Source organism: Argentina anserina, chromosome 6 (assembly GCF_933775445.1).
Source record: "Argentina anserina chromosome 6, drPotAnse1.1, whole genome shotgun sequence".
NCBI lineage: Eukaryota > Viridiplantae > Streptophyta > Magnoliopsida > Rosales > Rosaceae > Argentina > Argentina anserina.
The window spans coordinates 29,595,724-29,617,999 of record NC_065877.1 but is presented as its reverse complement, the minus strand read 5'-3'; the positions used below and the strand labels follow the sequence as shown (position 1 = coordinate 29,617,999).

General features: G+C 37.0%; 2 protein-coding genes across 2 annotated transcripts; both read right to left on the bottom strand.

The window, feature by feature from the left end:
- LOC126800117 (uncharacterized) lies at positions 1–601 on the bottom strand. The gene has a single exon (XM_050527407.1). The coding sequence runs from the start codon at positions 511–513 to the stop codon at positions 223–225; it is 291 nt and encodes a 96-aa protein (XP_050383364.1). The 5' UTR covers positions 514–601; the 3' UTR covers positions 1–222.
- Positions 602–2,498: 1,897 nt separating this feature from the next.
- LOC126797240 (F-box protein At3g07870-like) lies at positions 2,499–3,579 on the bottom strand. Its single transcript, XM_050523900.1, has one exon. It carries the CDS (start codon positions 3,577–3,579, stop codon positions 2,584–2,586), a length of 996 nt encoding a protein of 331 aa, XP_050379857.1. The 3' UTR covers positions 2,499–2,583.
- Positions 3,580–22,276: the final 18,697 nt, after the last annotated feature.

Sequence of the window (22,276 nt, the reverse complement as noted above, 5' to 3'; positions counted from 1 at the left end):
TTGAGAATAGAGCGTGGAGTCTTTAATTGTAACATTACAAGCTTCATATGCCCAATTATGGCAACAAAAGCAAAAACGTACGTACATCATAAAAAAAAACACAAGGATAATACCAGAACGGCCTAAATATCATATGCAGCAGAACAAGTAATCAACTAAGTAAGAAGAAGTAATTAATTAAGGAACTAAAAGAATGAAAAGAATGAAATTAAATAGCTGGCATCAGATGTGGCAACCGCAGCAGAGGAAGAAGAAGCATAGAGTAGAAACAAGAACGACGGCCTCCACGACGGAGAGTATCTTGAAGATGATGTCGTCTATGATGGTCAGCCGCAAGTCGACTCGCTTCCACCGGAACACCGATGAGAATTTCCTCGGCCACAGCTCCTTGCTGATCACCTTCTTTAACGACCACGACTTCATTGACGTCGACGACTTGGAGCTGCTTGAGCTGCTCTTGTCCAGTCTGTCGAACACCTCTCGTAATTCCCTCACTGCTTCTCTGTTTTCCATGATCGACGTCGATCAATATTCCTAGCTACCTTGTAGCTCGATCTGTATTGTTCTTGTTTTTAGGGTGATCGAGGAATATATGTGTGTGTATTCGATGAGGTTAACAAGGTGAAACTAAGATCGATGGTGGTGGTATATATACAAATGGGGGAATTTTAAAGAGGTTGGTGGTTCTTGCATTGTCTTTGGTTTCTTCATAAAGGTGTTGCAACTGAGCTGAGCTGGTGTTGGACCTGCTGGCCAAAGTAGCTAGCTAAAGAAGAGGGTATCTCTGGAATTTGGCAAAGATTAGGGGAACAATATTATAGCTTAAAGGGGCATTTTGATCAATTTACAGCTACAAAGTCTTGAAATTCAGTAGGAAATAGCTATGCAAATATTGTAGCTCAGTTATGCACTATTTAATTAATAGTTCAGTTTCTTAATCAGTATGACCAATGAAGAAGTAGACCATGCTGTCCTTGATATAAAAAGAGCTTGCTACTCACCAAAGCATTAGATGCCTTCTTTAATCTCTATCAATGTGTAACTACTTGACAGCCTAGCTCTAATGGTTAGAGGTAAAAATAAGTGACGACAGCCTAGCTCTAATGGTTAGAGATAAAAGATAAAGACTTAATATGCTATAGACAAAAATTATGAAACATTTAACATATGAAAATATAATGGACACGTTTCGGCTTCGAGTATTATGTAGCATAAGTTAATTACGAGCAACATATATATAACTTAATTGAATAATGAATATACATGTTATTTTCTTTTTGTTATTGTTTATGCAAGAGAATCAATGTCTGACTTTGGAATCAGGAATAGATGACTTTGTAAAACCCTATCATTTTTTCATAAGAGATATAGTTACGATATTGTCCTTAACAGTGGTTTCTTGTTGGACACACATGAATTATAGAAACAAATGCTTGGGCAGCACTGAATGAGAGCAATAATAACTTGGCATCTTGCTAACCAAGTCATCGTCATCGTTATCGATCACGTCCCTTTTCGCAACGGCTCTCATTAAAAAAGAGTTCGAATAGGACCGATTCGACAACTGTTCTCAAACGGTTTTGGAATAATAGCTAGCTTTGTTTGTGCCCTTCGAGCTGTTCTCAAACAATCATGGTGTCTCCAGTCGGTCAAGGTTGATTTGTATAACGGCTAGCTACTTCATTTTCTTAATTGGATGTTGGAATATTTCAAAGAATAACAAGATCTCATGCAATTTCCAGTTTAATATAAAGAAATCTTTGAACTTTTCAGCTAACTGATGCCAGCTATGCGTATATATGCTTCTCCCGAAACCTTAAGTAACATATATGTTTTGAAGTTTTTGCTCTGTTAATTAAAATTGTCATGTAGATTTTACTTGGCAGCGCGTCATTCATCACCAAGACACCAATCATTTTTAGTTTAAGGCCGGAACATATTACATTAGTGTTTTTTTATTTTTGTTGACTATCAATAGAGTTTGCAATTGCATATTTTACTGATGTTACGATTGCTAATCTATTTCCTACCCCTACATATACATTACCGAATTGGATTTTCACATACATTGTATTGTCATAAGAGAGACAAAGCTAAGAACGTGGAAGCATGCCTTTTGATAGAATTGGTGGCCGGAACTCGAGCAACCAGCTAATCAGAATCTCCACGTTCACGAGGCGGTATGTTACCGGAGAATATAAGTATAAAAGAGTTGTTCATCTAGAGTTCCAAACACCAACGCATTGCCATGTATATATGCTTAAACTGGTCAATGACACTTGCCATAAGCTGATGGGTGATGACTATCACTTTTACCATAATCCTAACCCAAAATCTTTTAATTAAGCAACTTTATTAACAAAAATGGAATGGTGAAGATAAACTGATAACACAGGTTCTAGTTAAGGATGATCAATATCTAGCCACTCCAAAAATCTACATGCACGTACGTACAAGAAAACAAAACTAATCTGCAGATACAAACTCTGATTAATTGATCATCCGATTGATGGGGGTAGTAATTCATGAATATGAGTTACATGACCTTGAGGCACATATATACATACGCACTTAAAATCGAAGCTAGCTCTGACTCCTTACATATGGAAAGGAAATAAAGCTCGGAATATGGATCCATGCTTTATCAATTGCTGGTACCCTATCAACCTGAACCCGCACGAGACAGTCAATCGCTGAAGTATAAGTATACAATTGTTGCTCACATAAGAGCAAAGCTCGCCCTTGTGTATAGTTCAATAATTTACAAAACTTTAGTTGATGATGAGAGTCGTCTCTAATTTCAAAATCTCTGGTCCATGACTCCTTAATGCCATAATCCTTCATAATCCAAACAACCATTTTATTATGGGAGGCAATTGTTACGTAGAGCCTCCCTTCCGATACTCCGACTGCAGATATCAGGCGCGCCTTGGGATCAATAGGAAACTCTTGAGGTAATAGTAGACGTTGGAAACGCTCACTTTCGACATCGAAAGCAATTATCGAATGAGTACCGTCATGGCCTTTACAAATAGAATGAAGAAATCCATTCAGATATATCCATTCTGATTGAATAACCCTACAACTTCTGAAGACCAGGGCATGCTTAACACATCTCCAAATTCCTGAGCCAACTGTCATGACCGTCGTGACAAACGGTTTAGTAACCTCCCCAACTGATAACTGGAACAAAACTATTTTGTATGCACTATTGATGGGACTGTACCCAAACCCAAAACTATTATATTCAGCCTCTGAAGGAACAACCCAAAGTTGCTCACCGGTCATGGGATTATAAACAGAAAATTCGCCAGTAGTTTCGAGAAGTATTGCATTGTACCGGCAGACGAAGCCGTTGCATGAACCGACTGTTACTGCTTTGGAGCAGCCAGTAAGCCTCACAACACCGACGTTGTACTCACCGGAGGTCTTTTGGTTGAGGTCTACCAAGAAATGGCCTTTGAAGCCATTGACTAATAGACAACAGGGAGTTCGTGAAATTAGAGTTTTGCTGAAGAGAGGATCCGAGAGTAAATAACGCCAGATCTTGCAGACACGCCAGCATTGGATGAGCGACATTACTGGCTGTCTGAAGAAGATCTCCCGTATTATGTGGTCTGGCAATCGGAGAATGTAGGATTTCTCATCTTTTTGGTGCTTTGATGGTCTCGATCGGCTGTCGGGGCAGTTCTGCATAGGTGAAGCAGTCGTCAATTTTCTCGGGGGTGAAGGAGAGGGTGTTTAATGTGAAGAATGATTGGGATCGATATATACATATATAGGTGTGTGAGTGTCAACAATATTCGTTACAAGAAGAAAACGTCAACAGCCGAGATTTTAAAATCGAAGCAACCACTACACAAGGTAGAACAACAGCTCAAGAAACTCCGTCGATCAAGCCTTTAAATTTGTTTCACTCGAGTATACATACGTTAACGTTGTGCCCTGAGCTAAACATCGTGATTGCTCACCATTTTAGGGTCTGATTGGCCTAAAAACTCATTGCAAGTATTATTAGCCCACGAGAGTAATTTGGTAAGTTCACTAGTTACACCATATTTATTTGGCAAAAATACCGATTTGCACCTAAAACTTGGTCATAATTGTCAATTTGCACCCTAACTTGCATTTGAGTCAATTTACCTCCTAAACTTAGTAAAAATTGTCGATTTGCATCATATCCGTTAAATTTAATGTTTTCCATCCAATTTTAAATCACATGTCATGCATTTGAGGGACAATATTGTCATTATATATTTATTTATATTTAATAATGAAATAAATTAATAAAATTACTTAAGTTGAACACTTGTTACAATGTTTGTTTTGAAACATGTTATTGATTTAAATATTTATTATTTTACATGATATGATATGTTAAAAGATATTAGAAAAATATAAATAAATACATTGAAAATTAAAAAAAATGTGTGTTCTGGGAGAATTACTATTCTACCATTGTGTGTGTCTTAACATTATTAGGTTTCTTGTTAGAGATAGATTCGCATTTCTGGTAATAGCTTAAGACTCTGAATCCTACAAGATTGTGGTTATATAATGCCTATATATAGGCCCCATTATCAATAATTAAACGGTTACGTTTTGTTCCATTACGTCGTTATTATTCTCGTTTCGTTCCTCCTCCAACAATGTGTACATATAAATATATATATATATATATATATATACATATACACAACACACTATATTTCAATGGGTGGGTATGTTGAATATATAATTCGAAGTATGGTTAAGTATGTAGAAAAAAGATGTAAATAAATAATTTGATTAAAAAATAATCCTCATTTTAAAGAATATTTTTATTTATTTTTAAGAAAAATATAAATAGAAAAAGACAACATTACCCCTCATGTACATGACATGTGACGCAAAATTGGATATAAACAGTTAAATTTAACGGATGGGGTGCAAATCGGTAATTTTTACCAAATTTAGGAGGTAAATTGACTCAAATACAAGTTCAGGGTACAAATTGACAATTTTTGCCAAATTTAGGGTGTATTTTGGCAATTTTGCCTATTTTATTTTTATAAATACATTTCTTCTCTCCACATCAAGGTAAGCTCTCTTAAGCCTCTACACCTCCACTCACACCATTTCTCCTACCTAACTCTACATGTTTATCTTTGTAGCTAACTTAGGCATCCGAGCGTTAAAGGCCGGCTAGCCCGGTCTTCTCCCGTAATGTCGTGTGCTTGTGGTTTTCAGGTGACAAAGAGTTTCATCGGTTCGTCGGAGTTCCCCCGCCTGAAATCTCGAAGTAACATTTAGCGCTAGAAGGAGGATCCTCGTCAGCCCCACACCCATCGCTCTCCGTGAGCCACTCCACAGTTTTTCTGGGTTTCACCCTCTGCATATTTGGTTTCTGGGTTTTGCGCTTTGACATATAGTTTTGAGAGAGAAAGCATATATGTGCTTCTCTCTCCTCCTTCACCACTGCTCAACAAGCATCGCTATGCTTCACCTCTTCCACCAGGAGACTCACCAGCTTCTGACGAATCAACCATGACCTCTTCCTCCTACCTCTGGATTTGCTGACTTAAAGATTGAGAAACTGAGATCATCTTTCAACTTACGGGTTCGTCAATTCCCAGCAACAACAATCGTATAGCATCTACAACATTCTAGAGACATAGAAACAACACGGTAATGGCACCCAAATCACCAATAATGTAAGGACACCGTGTCGGCGCCTGTGTTCTTCAAATTGGGAAGAAAAAGAGAACGAAAGCAAATGTGACCTGGTGGCTCCCTTCCCGGCTGGGACACACTTACCGCTCGGTGCTGTCTATCTCCTGGCCAGAAAATTCTACACACGAATCAGCACTTCTCGGCCCGGCTCAACGATGTTCTCCGCCCCTCAAAAGTTCTCCCAGCTTTTCAGCCGGCCTAGCAACCCAGTCGCTCGGTTGGCCACCCCTACGACTCCGCCCGACCATAAATCTCCTAAATGTACAACCCCGCCCGAAGCTCCTCACCTGGAACAACAAGTTCAACCTGGTCTGTAACACCTGGCTCGATCTGGTTCTCGGGCCCACTGCAAACACACGACGATGTGCTTCCCGAATGCTGCAAGCACCGCCCATCTCTACTCTCAATCTAGTCCGGAGTTATGTCCCTGCTCTACGTGCCCTGCGCGGCATCTCCCACTCCGGTCGAAACACTGCGTCTGCCCAATGATCCCGGCCCAGCCGCACCCCGCCCAGCGCCTCCTCGCCCCAAGTTTCCCACTCTCGGCCTAGAATTCAGCCGGAGCTCCCCCCCCCCCCAAAAAAAAACTAGTAAATCAAAGGAGAGGTCAGGCGTGGGTCAGCTAAATCTACAACAATATGTTTCAATAATGAAAGTTTGATTTTGAAAGTTAATTAAGGTAACACATGTGTGTGTGAGCACACGGGGGTAGTGTGTCAAAATTACCAAGGTCAATCGAAAAAAAAGAGAGCGGTGATCTGGGTCAAATGATCAAACAGTGCGATGTAAAGTTCCAGTCAACAAGACCATTGTCTCTGCCGGATCAAAAAGTCAACAGTCAACGCCTATGCATATTGGTTTCCGATAGTACTCTCCGGTTAGTACCACGCCACTACATCTATTATACGGGTAGTTGCGCATGTCAATTACGTCCTTGGTGAGACACCACTACAGCCGGGAAGCTTTCTCATGAGCATCAAGAGCCTCGTCGAGGCTCAATGACCGACATGGAGTCTCATACATTAACTCTATTCTTTCTATTATACTTATGATATCTCTAACGGCTTCCGGTACATTCTAGCCTTATATTGATTCATACTTCACCACTGTGGCACCACTATTTTATTCTCTGGGTTTCTGACTTTATCACTATGGCACCACTGCTCTCATTATTGGTTAACTACTATTTCTTGGGCTACACTTATATATTTTCCCGGTGAGGTACACCTGACACCGGGACGCTTTCTTATATGAGCAATGAGCTCTATGTGCCCGGACATTTATATATTTTCCCGGTGAGGTACAACTACCACTGGGACGCTTTCCTATATGAGCAACGAGCTTTGTCAACGCTCCATTCTTTATATATTATCGGGATCTTCGAGGGTCTCCGGTACGCTTCCCCTTACACTTGACTCATCATTACATTATCGCCGTATACGTTTTCCATTACGTTCTCCATTACGCCGTATACGCTACATTATTATTGAGCATGCGTGCTACACTGGCACATATTCACATATGTCACGCCACACGGTAACACCTTCGGGCTAACACCTAAATGGCTACACCCGATGTTTATCTACGTGCGTACACTTTATGCCCATGAATCGCCTATTGTTTATATTTTTACATATGCTTGCTTGACTCAATCTCTTTTGATGATCGCTCTCTCCACGAGTCCCAAAACTCACGGCTCTGCCCCGGCCGCACTGGCCTCGGCAGCACTATTTTGTTTCTTTGCCAACAACCACACTAATTAGGTAGGCCATCACTCAATATTAATTATTGAGAATGGTATGTGAGAATTGAACTTTTGTGTTCCTTCTTGACCGATTTATAGTTGTGAGCTACCTCAAGTTTTCTTCACACTTCAAAATCAGAAATCATGTAAGTCTAAAGTTCCCTTAGTTGATAAAAAACTCAACCATGTAATGTTTCTCAAGCTAAAATTTAGCATTCACTCTTTCTCTATTAAACAAGTTCATTCTTTACTAAAATAATCCAACTTTGGATCCACATCAAAACCTTCCTTTCACCCCCTGAAACTTCAAGGTAAGTACATTTTACATCCTTATAATCTTTTGTCTTTTAAGATTTATCAAAGTACATAGCTAAGGATAAAATGGAAAATACCATGTTTTAGTAAGAGTTATATTTTCTTATTTTATAATATCTGAGTTTGTCCAAGGTAAATAGCATTAAATTACTCATGAAAAATGCTTCAATTTAGGGTTTTGAATCACTCAAAAATATTTATAAATGAAGAAGTTATGGCTAACCAAAGTTAGAGTTAATAAACTCACTGAAAATCTTTTGTAGCACTCACAACTTTAAAAACTCATTTCTTAACCATTTTCTACAAACGTTTTATCAAATTAAAATATAAGAACTCTAATTTTAATCTGGAAAGCTTCAGAAGAAATGATAAAAAAAATTGTTACAAGTAGAATATGTAGACATCTAAGATGATAACTTGATGATCGGTTTCTGCACTACTATTGTGTTTGAACTTTTTGGACTCAATGATTTTGAACTGGACTGTATGACTTATCCTATTGGATTCGTTACAAAAAATCCTTGAACATAGACTTCTCACTTGCCTAATTTGGACGTTTATTGATTGAGTTATCGATACGGAAAGTTGACGGACTTTGACACTATTATTTGAATGACAATTGCTACTTTGGACAAAGACTTTCCTTATTATGGGAAAAATGACTACTAATCCTTTAACTACTAACTAATATTATCTAATTGCTTTTAATTTAAAGTATATTTACTTTATTTTCACATTTATTTTCAAGTTTATTAACATGTTTATTTGATGCATACATTGCGTTATTGATAAGTATTTATATCTTGGTGTAAGATTATATTTTTTTTAGTATATAAATATTGTCTTAATTACTAAACTTTGTGATATTTTATTGATGTTATTGAGTTGGAGGTATGAAGCAGAGTGATTAGTACTACCTCGTGCTTAAGTGAATTATTGGTAAAATTGATTTGTGCTTTGTGAGTTAGCATTGGGCATTTGTCCCTACAGATAGTGCACTATTATACTTAGGAAAATTGACCTTGAGTATACATACTTTGGTGTTGGTCTCGGTATGCTGAGGCTTATCTGTATTTTGGGTAAACGTGAACCCTAACATGTGACTTTCGATTAATTACCAGTTTTCTTGAAAATTCACACAATTGATTGAATATATTGATGCTGATATGTATATTTATATGCATAAGTAAAAATTCGTGTGACCAAATACATATGGTTCTTGGTACATTTTACTTGGTTGTTCATATTTGAATTTCTCATTAGCCAAATTATTATAAGAATGTATTATGTACTTACTAGGTCTGTGTTACTCATGATGCTACACAATCTTATTTTCAGGTAATGAGTAGATGTTTGGGGAATGAGATGAATCTACTAAATAAAATGATGGTTTTTCTTCAAATATTATTTCAAGACAATAAATGCGAGACTCATGTATCTTCGCTAAAATTTCAGTATTTCTAAATTCGTTGTATTGTAAAATAACTATGATTATGTTTCCTAATAAAGGTATTATTTAGACATATATTTCTATCAGTTTTATTAAGGAAATTTTATTGATTTTAAGGTCACACCTCTAATTTGAGAATCATATTTCCATATAATAGTGGTCTCGGATTTGGGAGCGTGACAAATATCCATTGTATGGGGACTTTGGGGACTCGCCATGATACTCCGGATTGAATTAAATCACTGACCAGGGAAAATCTCTAGATCCATGGATGCTCCGAGCGTGCTAGTTAACCCACGAGCCTATCTCAGGGATCTTATGTCACTCTCCAGGTCCAGGGATGCTCCGATGTTAGTTAACCCACATATCTAACTGCCTTTGTTAGTTAACCCTTGTCTAACATTGAGATCCAGGTCACTCTCCAGGTCGACGATGTTCGCGCACCTGGTTAACACATGCATCTGATGCGGAGGTTCTCGACCAGATCCATGGGTGCCCCATACGGTCATTACCTGACTTGGCGGTCAGCACCCGACCCCGGTATACCTAGGTCACTCCAGATCCATGGACGCTCCGAGTGTGCTAGTTAACCCACGTGTTATAGATAGATCTTTACTATTTTTTGAAAGGGATCTTTACTATTATAAAGTCAGTAGCCCAAAAATAGTCATAAGGTCCTATATCACTCTCTATGGCCACGAATTGGCCAGCCCGGGTCCCGAGGAATTTGAACTCGGATATTACACCAAAGATGGAGATATGAAAACTCCCCACCCAAGTAATCACCCTGACTACTGATGTCAACGTCGCCTCGATTCCTCAAGGGCCCCACTCTTGTCCCCTGCATTAAACTGTCCCGACCTCTGGGGTGGGTTGGCTACTCGCTACAGGGGGTTTCGATCGTTATGGCGGGGAACATTTCTTGAATGAGGACTTTGGGGACTCTTTATCCCAACTATTCTTCTTCATGTAAATAGATAATTAATTGATATCTTATACCTTGCTTTAACAAAATTGTTGTCGTGTTTCCTTAAAAAATAGGTACACTCCCCGGCACGGCCCCAGCCTCACCGGTCGCACTCGCCCCAGTTGTGCCTTACCCCGGTCGCACTCGTCCCGGCCCCGGTCGTGCCTTGCCCCGGCTGTACCGGTCGCACTCGTCCCAGCCACATCGGCCCTTCTCGACCACCTCGGCCGCATCTTGCCTCGGCCCGATCCATGCGTGCACTTAAACAGTCCCCGACCCTGTTCCTACAACTTTGGACACCGAGGGACTGATGCCTCCTCTTTGCCATGACCCAAAAACTGGGGGACTTTGTGTGTTTCACCCGCCACACGATCACATGTGTTACACACCTACTCGCCTTCCCCCGGTTGAACCGGCCCGACTTAACTCTAAAGGAACTACCTGTGGTTTGATCTCATACATGGGTACATAGGCACTTTAGCACGGTAGCACCCAGAGGCAACCGTATATCTCCAACATCGTCATCTAATCCCTCGGATCACGGCCATCGCCATGTGATCCCCCGCATCATGCATGTCACGACCATCGCCATATGATCCCCCGAATCACACGTCGCCACACGCTCCTCCAAATTATAACATTCGCCTCTCGATTGTCGGTTCTCCTGGAACCATATCTCCTCATTCGGTCTCTCCGAGACCCGGTATCTTACCACTCGGCCCGTCCTATACCGAGACTGGGGGACTTATATATCGTGCACCACGTGCATGCTCATTGTGCATATTCATCGTGCATCACATGCATACTCATCTTGCACCGTGTGCATACTCATCTTGCACCACGTGAATACTTGTCATGCACCACTTGCATGCTCATCATGCATCGCCATCGCATGTCCCACTGATTAGACTTACATCATTTTGCATGTTTCCTTACGCCCGGTCCGCCCCTTTCTTGCATGGGAACTTGGGGACTGGGGACTAGTAGTGTTGCCACTGGTACTCCGGCACTCGTTCGAACTCACACTCTTAATGTTTTATTTGATAAAATCCCCACCCAAGAAAAGTCTCTTGACTGGGAATTTGGGGACTTGTAACGCTACACCCTTTAATGGGTTAAACATCGTGATTGTTCGCCATTTTAGGGTTTGATTGGCCCAAAAGCCCATTGTATGTATTATTAGCCACGAGGGTAGTTTGGTAAGTTCACTGGTTACACCCTTATTTATCTCTATAAATACGCCCCTCCTCTCCACATCAAGGTAAGCTCTCTTAACCCTCTACACCTCCACTCACACCATTTCTCCTACCTAACTCTACATGTCTATCTTTGTAGCTAACTTAGGCATTAGAGCGTTGAAGGCCGGCCAGCCCGGTCTTCTCCTCGTAACGCCGTGTATTTGTAGTTTTCAGGTGACAGAGAGTTTCATCGGTTTGCCAGAGTTCCCCCGCCGGAAATCCCGACATAACAACATACTTTTTAATTTTTTTTATGTAAAGAGAATTCAATTTCTAACTTTGGAATGATCGAGGAAATACAAACGACGATATGAAAGGATAAGAGAATTCATGATAACGTCGTCTCTACTCCCTAATAAGTAATAATTCAACAATGGTTTCTTGTTGGACACATGATTATAGAAACATATAAAATTCTTGGGAATCACTGGATGTGGATCGATGATGCTTGCTAACCAAGTCTTCGTTATCGTTATCGATCACGTACGTACGTCTCTTTCCACGACGTCCCTTTTTGCAGATCGGCTAGCTACTCCAGCTTCCTAATTAGATGTTGGAATATTAACATTTTAAACAATACGAATAGTACAAGATATCATCATTCTCATACAATTTCCAGATCAATATAAAGAAAAGCTTTGAACTTTTCAGCTAGCTGATGCCTGATGCCAGCGGATGCGTATATAGATATGCTTGAAAAGATGACATCGAATATCTTTGGCGGAAAGATCTCATGCAATTTCTCGTTCGAAAACTAGCTATAATAGAAGCTTTCAACTTTTCTGCGACATCGATCATGTACACTGTTTTTGTGTACAAGGATGATCGAGCAATGTCCACCCAGCAGATAAACAACAAAAAAGAATTATTAGTCATGTACATGATATGCATGAAAATCTTTGACGGTACATGCATGTATAAGAGATGAAAAATATTTTAGCGTCATAATATAACGCCAGATTCGGCGCCGTAATCCCACGTAAAATGTCATGTCATTTTGTCATGTCAGTAATTACAATAATCACAAAATATTATTTTTGAATGAAAATACAATCTTATCCTTGTTAATCCAACGACTCTAGATTATTATTAAAAAAATTGTAGTTCTTTTTTATATTTTTTTTTTAAAATGTAATTAAAAAATATGATATATACAAAATATGCTAGATATATATATATATGTGTGTGTGTGTGTGCGCGGGCGATATATATATATATATATACACACACACACGTGTGTGTGGTGCCTATATGATAATTGTATTAATTAATTAATCTTGACATATTTGTCATTAGAAAGATTATCATCGACATAATTGTATTATATATAGTATTAATTAAGATATGTATACTCTAGGAAAAATAACATTTGTTACCTTACATATCCCCTTAAATCAATTATACCCTAACAAAATAATATTCCCTTTCAGAAAAAAAAACCAAAAGAATCTTACCAAAAGTTTCATCTAAATATAAATGTTGTAGTTACCTACATCGTCTGAAATTTAAAAAAATATATATTTTGTGCACACACACACACACACACACACACATATATATATATATATATATACAGTCTCTATCCAGAGTGAAGCTTCACTTTGGAATTACAGAGTGAAGCTCCAATTTTGGCACACTTTTCGATCAAATTTTTTCATCATAAGCGATTCAATATTTAGGTATGCTATTCAAGATCATCTCTACAAAGTTTCATCCAATTTGACAATGGTTTGATTTTTCAAAATTAAGATTTACACGAACGGTTCACGTTGAACAGTTTTAATTCATTCATTAATTTAATCTAATTTCAATACATTAACGATGCCCGAATTAGATGAAATTTTGTATAGATGATCTTGAATAACATACCTAAATATTGAATCGCTTATGGTGAAAAAATTTGACCGAAAAGTGTGCCAAAATTGGAACTTCACTCTGTAATTTCAGAGTGAAGCTTCACTCTGTATATATATATATATATATATATATATATATATATATATATATATTCGCGCGTGCACACACATATTTCAAACATATTTTCATAAATTTTAATTTTTAAAATTATATTTTAGAAGCATTATTGTGATGAAAAATAAAAAATGATAAAAAAATAAAAAAATAAAAAATATTTATATAATAATTTAAAACATTGGATTAACAAGGATATAATTGTATTTTTATTTAAAATGACATTTTTATATAATTTAATTGTTGATATAGAAATGTGACGTGACATGTCATGTAAAATTGCAGCGCCATATTATGGCGCCATAGCACTCCTCTATAAGAGATATAAGTATTGACCATGCAGGCTTCTTTCTACCTTTCAACTCTCAATGTAGTGATAGCTAATTACGTGGCATTTCAATGCCAAAATATATCATGTATTGATGAGTCATAGTTAGTCATAGACCCCAACAAAGAGATAATTAGTCATAGACCCATCCTAGAAGCCCAATTTTCATATAAACTCACTCCTTTTTTTTTTGAATCTACACCCAATTAATTATTTCAACATTCTTTATAGGTTTTATTTTTATAAATTCATTTTTTTTCGTTTTGGCTGGCTTAACTGTTTTGCCATTCTGGTTGAAAAAGGAAAACATCTCATAGATAAGTAGTTACAACTAATCAATTTTTGTTTCCTTATATAATCTTTACTTTATGTTGTTGACATGAACACACATTCTATTATATTCTAGATAATGTTGTCTTCTTTTCTATGTATATTTAAACAAGACAATGTTGTCTTCCTTATAGGTATATTTTCTTATGCTAAAAGTTCCTCATCGTAAAGTTTTGTTCATCTTTTTTCTAGATTATATTTTTTTTCTTATAAGTATATTTTTTTATTCCTAGATAATATTGTCTTCCTTATAGGTATAATTAAACAAGAAAATATTGTATTCCTTGTAGGTACATTTTTTTATACTAAAATTTTCTCATCGTAAGGTACTCATATTTTTCCTAGATAATCTTGTCTCTCTTATAGGTATTTTCTTATTTTACCCAACTCTTAGAGGTTAAGTATATCATCAAGCGACTCTTATTAATCATGTATATTATAACAAGTATGATAGAGTCAAACAAATATTTATGAAATTTTAGTAAAAATAAATTACCTATAATGAAGGTAGCAATAAATTGAGCTTTAATCATGTAATAATCTCAACCTTTTTTTGGTTAGGATGGGTAAATTAGCATGGGATCACGATTGTGGTTTTTATTTTGGGTTCATGTCATGTTTAGTAAATATTTTGTAAAATTAAGTTCTGTTATCCATGTCCAAAATAAATTTTTTAAATTAATATTTAACCTAAAAATAGGGTTGGGTGTAAAATGAAGAAGCGGGTTTAATTTAAAACATGTCTACTTAAATGGGTGTATATCTAAATACCCCACAAACAAATTAAAACAATGAATAGCATAATGGTAAACGTGTACATTAAAACTTAAAAACAAGTCTCTAAATCATATACCAAACATTGGCATATTCGATCATACTCTATCTGGAAAACTAAATATTAATATATAATACAAATTATAGCCAGCGTCTTTCCAATTAATTAATCATGCATGCAGTGATGCAGACAAAAGGCAAATGCATGGTATATCGATCGAATTCAATTCGCTTAAAAGAAGAAAAGATTAGTGATTGAGTGATATAATTAGATTTGACTTGTGTAATTTACGTAAATGATCATGTTTCTCGCTTGATATAACCAAAATACGTGGTTTGGACTTCCAAATTCAACGAACATTTGGCAAATGGTGAGTATATGCGTTGAGAAGTATTCGGCTTTTCTTTAAAAGCCGGAGCCAGGAGAAATTTCATAGTACGTGGACCTATCTAGTTAATGCCTTGCGTTAATTTACAGACAACACTGAATGGTCGACTGGATTAACAATATTGATGTTGTGATGATTGATGAAGACATGAAGTCCGTTTTGTGTGAGTAGTAGACGTACAACTGAGTTTTTATTGTAATTAACTTTCACTACTCTTTATGGAGAATACCGCATAGCCTCCTCACTTGTTACATGCCTTTTTTGACCATTTTTTGGAATTTATGGTCATTCTGATATATATTCATGTCTTTATACATAGGAGAAATAAGGTCCAAATTTTCCCTCACAGCCCTTGGATCAAAAGCAAATCAATGGCTGAGATAATTCTGTCGAGCTCACTGGACCTCCAAGTAATGATTCGGTCATATTTCCCTGTAGGAATAAGATATTGATTTGATTCTAAATCTTACAGAAACTAGACTCACACATCTTTCTATCCATATATGGTACGTCTTCTAATTTGATCGGAGCTATCCAGGGGACCCCGTCGAAGTTGGACTACGAATCTTAACAGCATTTTGAGTCTTGCATGGATTTAGCTTTTAAGTGCATATCTTCTTCTTTCTCCTTGTGGAACTAGGATTTCTTTCCTTCTCCAACATGGATTTGTATTTCCTAATAAGAATAAGTATGTTAGAAACAAAGAAATAGGAAATGATGAATCCTACTCGAACAAGGAATGATATCTCAACAATGATTCTTAACACTTAGCACGATTTCATCATTAATTCACTCATAATCGATGTAAGCTCTACCTATACACTTATTCATACAAAAGAAACTAAAACATACTAAATAAGAGGTAACAAAGAGTAAGAATAGGGTACAAACGCATTAAGAACATCACACTTTTTGCTCATATCAACAACCCCATACTTAAACTTTGCTAGTCCCTTAGCAAACACTAGAAAAGGGAAACAAAAATATAAAACAAAAATCAATACAACTAAACTAATGACTCAACTATAATGCCTTCAACATTTTGTCTCAGAGATCTTCAAACTCATAGCATCAAGAATAACACTTAATCGAAAATAGATAGAATGAATTAAATGGTTAATAAACATGAGATCTCGCATAACAAGTAAGACATGCAGAAACAGAGATGATATTGTAATAACCCTATTTTTCAAACAATATTTGATTTGATATGAATTCTATAAAGTTGTGAAATTCAAGTAAAATAAATTTGATTGTTTACGACTTTACAAAACGGAAACGGAAACGTTCTTGGAACGTTTAATTAGAAAAACGTTACGTTTCCGAACTAAAATATCGACTTTTATTCTGTCGCTCGGTTGCAAAAACTTCCTTCACGAAAGTTGTAGAGCTCGTCGATATGAGTGCGTGGACATGTGACACGTCCGAATCGGAAGTCGTACGTAGAAGTTATTAACGTCAGAAGTTAGTTTCTGATTTTGGAAACGAGTATATAAATGAATTTAATCAGTTTAGGGTTTCCAAAATTGGAAACCACTTCATTCTCTCTCTCTCTCTTCACCCGTGCGCCTCCCTCTCTCATTTTCTCCTCTCCCTCCCCGATCTCATCCTCATCCGGCGATCTCCCTCACCCACCGGCCGTGTCACGCACCGCCAGCCTCAAGACCACCGCACGGGCCACCTCAACCAGTCTGAAGCTCGCTGTGCCGTGCCTCGCCGCCGGGAAGCTGCTCGAACGTCGCAAAGTTGCTGCGTTTCCCTCTGCCGCTTCAAAGCTTGTTTCTGGTGGTTTTCGAGCTCGAATCGAGGTGAGGATAGCCTAGGTTGGTTGTTGTGATGATGTTGTTGAATTCTTGTGTTGATTTGTGGTGTTTCGGTGGAGATTGGAGGTTGGAGATGGTGGAGAGGTACCGCCGCCATAGGCGGCGCGTGGAGGGGTCTAGAGGCGGCATGAGGCCGTGGAGAGGGAAGGAAATGAATGGTTTTGGCGCGGCGGTGGCATGCTACGCGCCGGCCCTAGGCTCGGCGCGTGTGCCCCACGCGTTGCCACAGTGAGTGGCGCGTGCACCCCACGCGCCACCACGTTCGGCGGCACGTGAACAGTGTTTCCGAAGGATAATTTTGTAATTTATTTTCACATGCGGTAAATGTAAAAGTGATTTACGTACGGTAAATGTAAATTTATTTTACGTACGATAAATGTAAATATAAATTACTTTCAGTAAATGTAAAAAGTAATTTATAAAGGGTAAATCAGTAATTAATATTTACTGAGACAGTATTTACATTTCAATATTATTTGTACGTACGGAAATACGTAAACAGTATGTACGCGTACAGAGATACGTAATTGATGTGTATTTGTACAGAAATACGTGAATAGTAAATACGTAAACAGTAATCTTGTGATCAGTAAATTCGTAAAACCATAAATTGCTGAACAGTAACTTATTATTACTGTTTCGGCATTTAAAGGTTTACGAAACGTTTCTAAATTATTTTCTTATCTTTTTCAAGGTGATCAATAAATCAAGGAAATGAATTATCTTCGGAAATTGTGGAATTACGCTCGAGTCGATAAGGTGAGTACAATCTCACATATTTACGAATCTACCCTTGCGGAGATTAAAGATTTTGCAAGAGTTTTTAATATTGAATTATGACACGTATACGATATAATGGATTACATATATATTGTATAAATGGTAATAAGTACATATATATATATATATAGTTCGCTATATTATATACTGTTATGAATTCAATATGAATTGGTCATTTCGATGACGAGAATTATATATTGAGCAAGTGATTTAATTTGTACAATATGAGGTGTGATTATTGTACGTGGTTTTAACATGGTGTTTGTTAAATGTTTTGTCTTCGGACTTGTTTATGAAATATGACATGTATATGATATAACAGATTATATATATATTGTATAAATGGAAAATATGTACATATATATATATAGTTTGCTATATAATATACTGTTATGATTTTATCGTGATGATGTCATTTTGATGACGAGATTTATATATCGAGCATGTGATTTTGATTTGTACAATATGAGGTGTGATTATTGTACGTGATTTTAACGTGGAGATTGTTAAAATGTTGATTTGTCTTCGGACTTGATTTTTGTACAATATGAGGTGTGATTATTGTACGTGTTTGGCAAGTCGGAAACTAGCATTTGGCCGAGCGAAAGTTACGATACAGTTAGAGCTCTAGTCTGTCTGCCGGAGTGCTGCATGTGAGGTAACAGGTGGTTATCGGCTCATGAGTACTCATATTGTTTTGATGTTGGGTAGCAGGTGGTTGCCCAATATCGGCGGTGTACTACGTGAGGGGTAACAGATGTGTACCATCGTTCATTAGTACCCGTATTATAAATGTATTTGGGTAACCAGAAGGGTTGCCCAATTTCTCATGAGTACTTTCATTTCATATATTTTTGGGACAACCAGATGTGACGTCCATTGACTCATGAGTGCATTTATATTTGTTGATTTGTGGACTTTCGTATATATTGATATGCAAGTTATATTTTCGTCTTACTCATACGAGCTATAAGCTTACCGGGTTTGTGTTTACAATCCCGGTGCACCAATTCGATGGTGTAGGGGATAATTCCGCAGGTGTTGATTAGTGGAGATTGAGAGACGACTCCGGAGACTCGAAATTGTTCATTAACCTGCTTGTGGTGAGGTTTCTAGTGCGGATTTGTGTGTGAGAACTTGTGAGGATTTATTTGTGAGTTTTGTGAGAGATTGTGAGGATTATTACATTTCCATTTTATGTAATGTTGAATTATAAATTTGGTTTGTAATAATTGGTTGTCTGAGTTGTATTGTGAACTCAGTAATGATCCGCTGTGCATTTAAAACGATTTCGATTCGTTGAGATTGTTTTGGTGTTTTCTCGACTTTGAAATTTTGAGTTTTCTGCTCGAATTTTTAGGGTCGTTACAGATATTAAGCTCAACATGTTCAAAACAAGTTCAAAATTCAATTCACAAGGGATATGCACTCCGAATATTTTCTCTCAAGAACATGGCATATGCTTAAAAGCTTTTTACACATAAGAGTTATGAACACATAGTGAATTCGAAAACCTCATGAAAGATACCAATCATATGCATAAATGAACCAAAACCATATGCTTACTCATGAAACAAAACTCCACAAATTAAGAGCTACTCATTTTAGGAATCATGCGGAACTTTATAAAAGGTAGGCTTAGGCTTGATAAGGATATCATTTTTTAGGTAAAAAGAATCACAAAGGTCATCCTCAAGACTTAGTAGAGCAAAAATCATCTACCTTATGTCGCCATACTCCATAAAACAATGACCATTTTTATCATGTTGGACTCATTATTCACTCTAAACATTGTGAAAACGAATAAAGGCTAAAGTACAACATTATTGAGCCTTCAACAAATACATCACAACTCTAAATTCACATCAAACATAGCTATGCCGTAACTTCTTTATATATATTTTTCCTTTCAAGCCGTGTTCATGTATTTTTCTCTTTTTCTTCTCATGACATATATATAATTTTTTTATTCTTTTCACCCTTTTTATCGGCACACATACATATTTAGCATAACTCCACACTTGAATCGAATCATCACTCCATAGTAACACCAAGAAATCGGCTTTGCCAAACCTCAAAGACAAGGGTAGAGATATAACTATACTAAGGAATGATATTAACATGTTGGTAATGAAAAAAAAAAGTTTAACGTAAGCTCAAAAAGGTTAATACTAAGGTGTCCCAAGTATGGCTCATAATAAGGATATGGCTGTTTGGCATAAAGTGGTGGAATCCTAAAAAGATCCAACAATCATTTTCAAAATCAGAGTATATTATGACATAAAGCTTTGAAAGTTTCACAAAGTAAGTTCTAGCATTCTCTAGTTCATTGCAATTCTATGTCATATGAATTGATCAAAAATAGAGCATAATGAGATTTTATTTAGCCAAGAAACGATAGATTAAACTCTAAAAAAAAAGGCAAATATATGGCTTGAAACTCACATAGGTTACATGAATTCAAACAAGTAGGGAACATGCTCATTTTATACCTAAGTTTCAAAATCCTCATCTATTACATGTTCGTACAATTTCTACACATAAATTAACCATTAAATAACAATTAAGTCTAATTTCCAATCTTGTGATCATCTATCACAAAGTAAGAAAATAAAAATCAAAACAACAAAATCGAAACAAATATAAGCATCAAACAATAAAATACAACGAATGATGTATAATGGTTAGGCCCGGTGGTACCAGACGATTCCACTGCAATGCCCAAATCGATCAGTAGATGAGCTCAGTCGTATGGTATATATAGTGAATAGTTAGAGTAACATTACCTTCTATCTAAGGCGGTTGTGGTCTTTATATAGCCGAATGGAGATTGACCTTTTAGATTATATTCGATGTGGGACTGATATCCTTCTAATATTGTATTTTCTGGCCTTCTTCCATCATTACAATATCGCCTCCGTCTGTCTCTCTGTCTGTACGTCGAGTGGGATCGATACTAGGCCATAGCCTCAGATGATCCAGTATCGGTCATATTACTATTGCCAACAACTACATTCTCATTTCGAAACTTTTAATGACAAACGTTCGCATACCATTGAGTTGGGAGATCGATCAAACTCTAAGGAGTGAATCTAACGAGTTCATATTCATGGTACGTACCTTAGGATTTATAGCATGCGATTTTACTCGCTTAAGATTTCACTTCACATAAGGAAGCAACGTTAAGATAAACAATTGACAATGTGACAATATATAAACACACACACACACACAGACGTACAGATATTTTCTGCGTGGTCCAACAAGGATCATGCAAACAAACATACCTAGGCACCTAGCTAGCTAGCTTACATTTCTTGTGGCTGATATTGGTCTTTAATTCGGTACAGTGAAATCGTTAGGTCATAATCCTTGTATACATTTCGTGACAGTCATTAGTGTTGGTTTGACATATGCTTATGCACTTCAGCTTTCAAGATTCTAGACGCCGCGTCCATTCAGATGTCATAATCCTTGGAAGATTTAGAAAGATTGTGTCCCCTGTATGCGTGTGATATCTATAATTATACATAAGCACCCACATGAACTGAACCAACAAGTTTATATTCGAGTTAGCTACTTAATTAATTGATCATGGATAACGTCATCTGCATGACATTTGGTCCGCGAAATCGATTGTGCTGAAGACGGGATGACATCTCCTGATTACCCTAATGACACGTTTACTTACCCGGAATGAAATTAATATGATATAGGAATAAAAAGGAATGGGAGACGGAATGGAATAATATGGAGGAATAGGAAAGAAACTAGTTACGATTGTTGTTGTTTACTTGTAATAAGGAATCGGAATTAAATTTAAGTTAATTACCAAAATACCATTTTACAAATAGGAAAAAACTCTCTCTTTAGTGTTTCCTTTACAACACTTGATCAAAATATGTATTTAAGTAGGTCATTTTGTACCTATGACTAATTAAGTAGAGGTTTATTAAGGTACTATGTATTGTTTACATGTCAAACCAAACACAACTAATATAAGTAGAGGGGTAAGGATATTTTTGGAAGAAATGTCCATTCCCTCTCATTCACACCTCCCTCCTTGGTATTACAATTCCATGACTTTTCCGGAATTGGAATGAATTTTGGAGGTGGGTCCCACCACGAATTCCATTCCTCTTGGCAAGTAAACGCCGGAATGGAATTGATTCAAGCGGAATACAACTCCATTCTAAGTAAGTAAACATGTCATAAATCTATAACTAACATGTGATATCGTTCATTCAATTCATAGTCAATCATTCTATAATAATCGAAAAGAGAGATTTTTAGTGCTAAAATCGATCAGTCTCACTTTTACCATGCACTATAGTAATATGATCGTATTGGAGCTAATATAAGCCTAAATTTGTCTGACTTGTACTAAAATTAGTTTCACACTATTGGAGAGCAATATCACTCAGATCAAATCAAGCTGGTGAAGTTAGTGAAATC

Coding starts and splice junctions, on each gene's coding strand:
- LOC126797240 (XM_050523900.1), bottom strand. CDS start 3,579: ATGTCGCTCATCCAATGCTGGCGTGTCTGCAAGATCTGGCGTTATTTA.
- LOC126800117 (XM_050527407.1), bottom strand. CDS start 513: ATGGAAAACAGAGAAGCAGTGAGGGAATTACGAGAGGTGTTCGACAGA.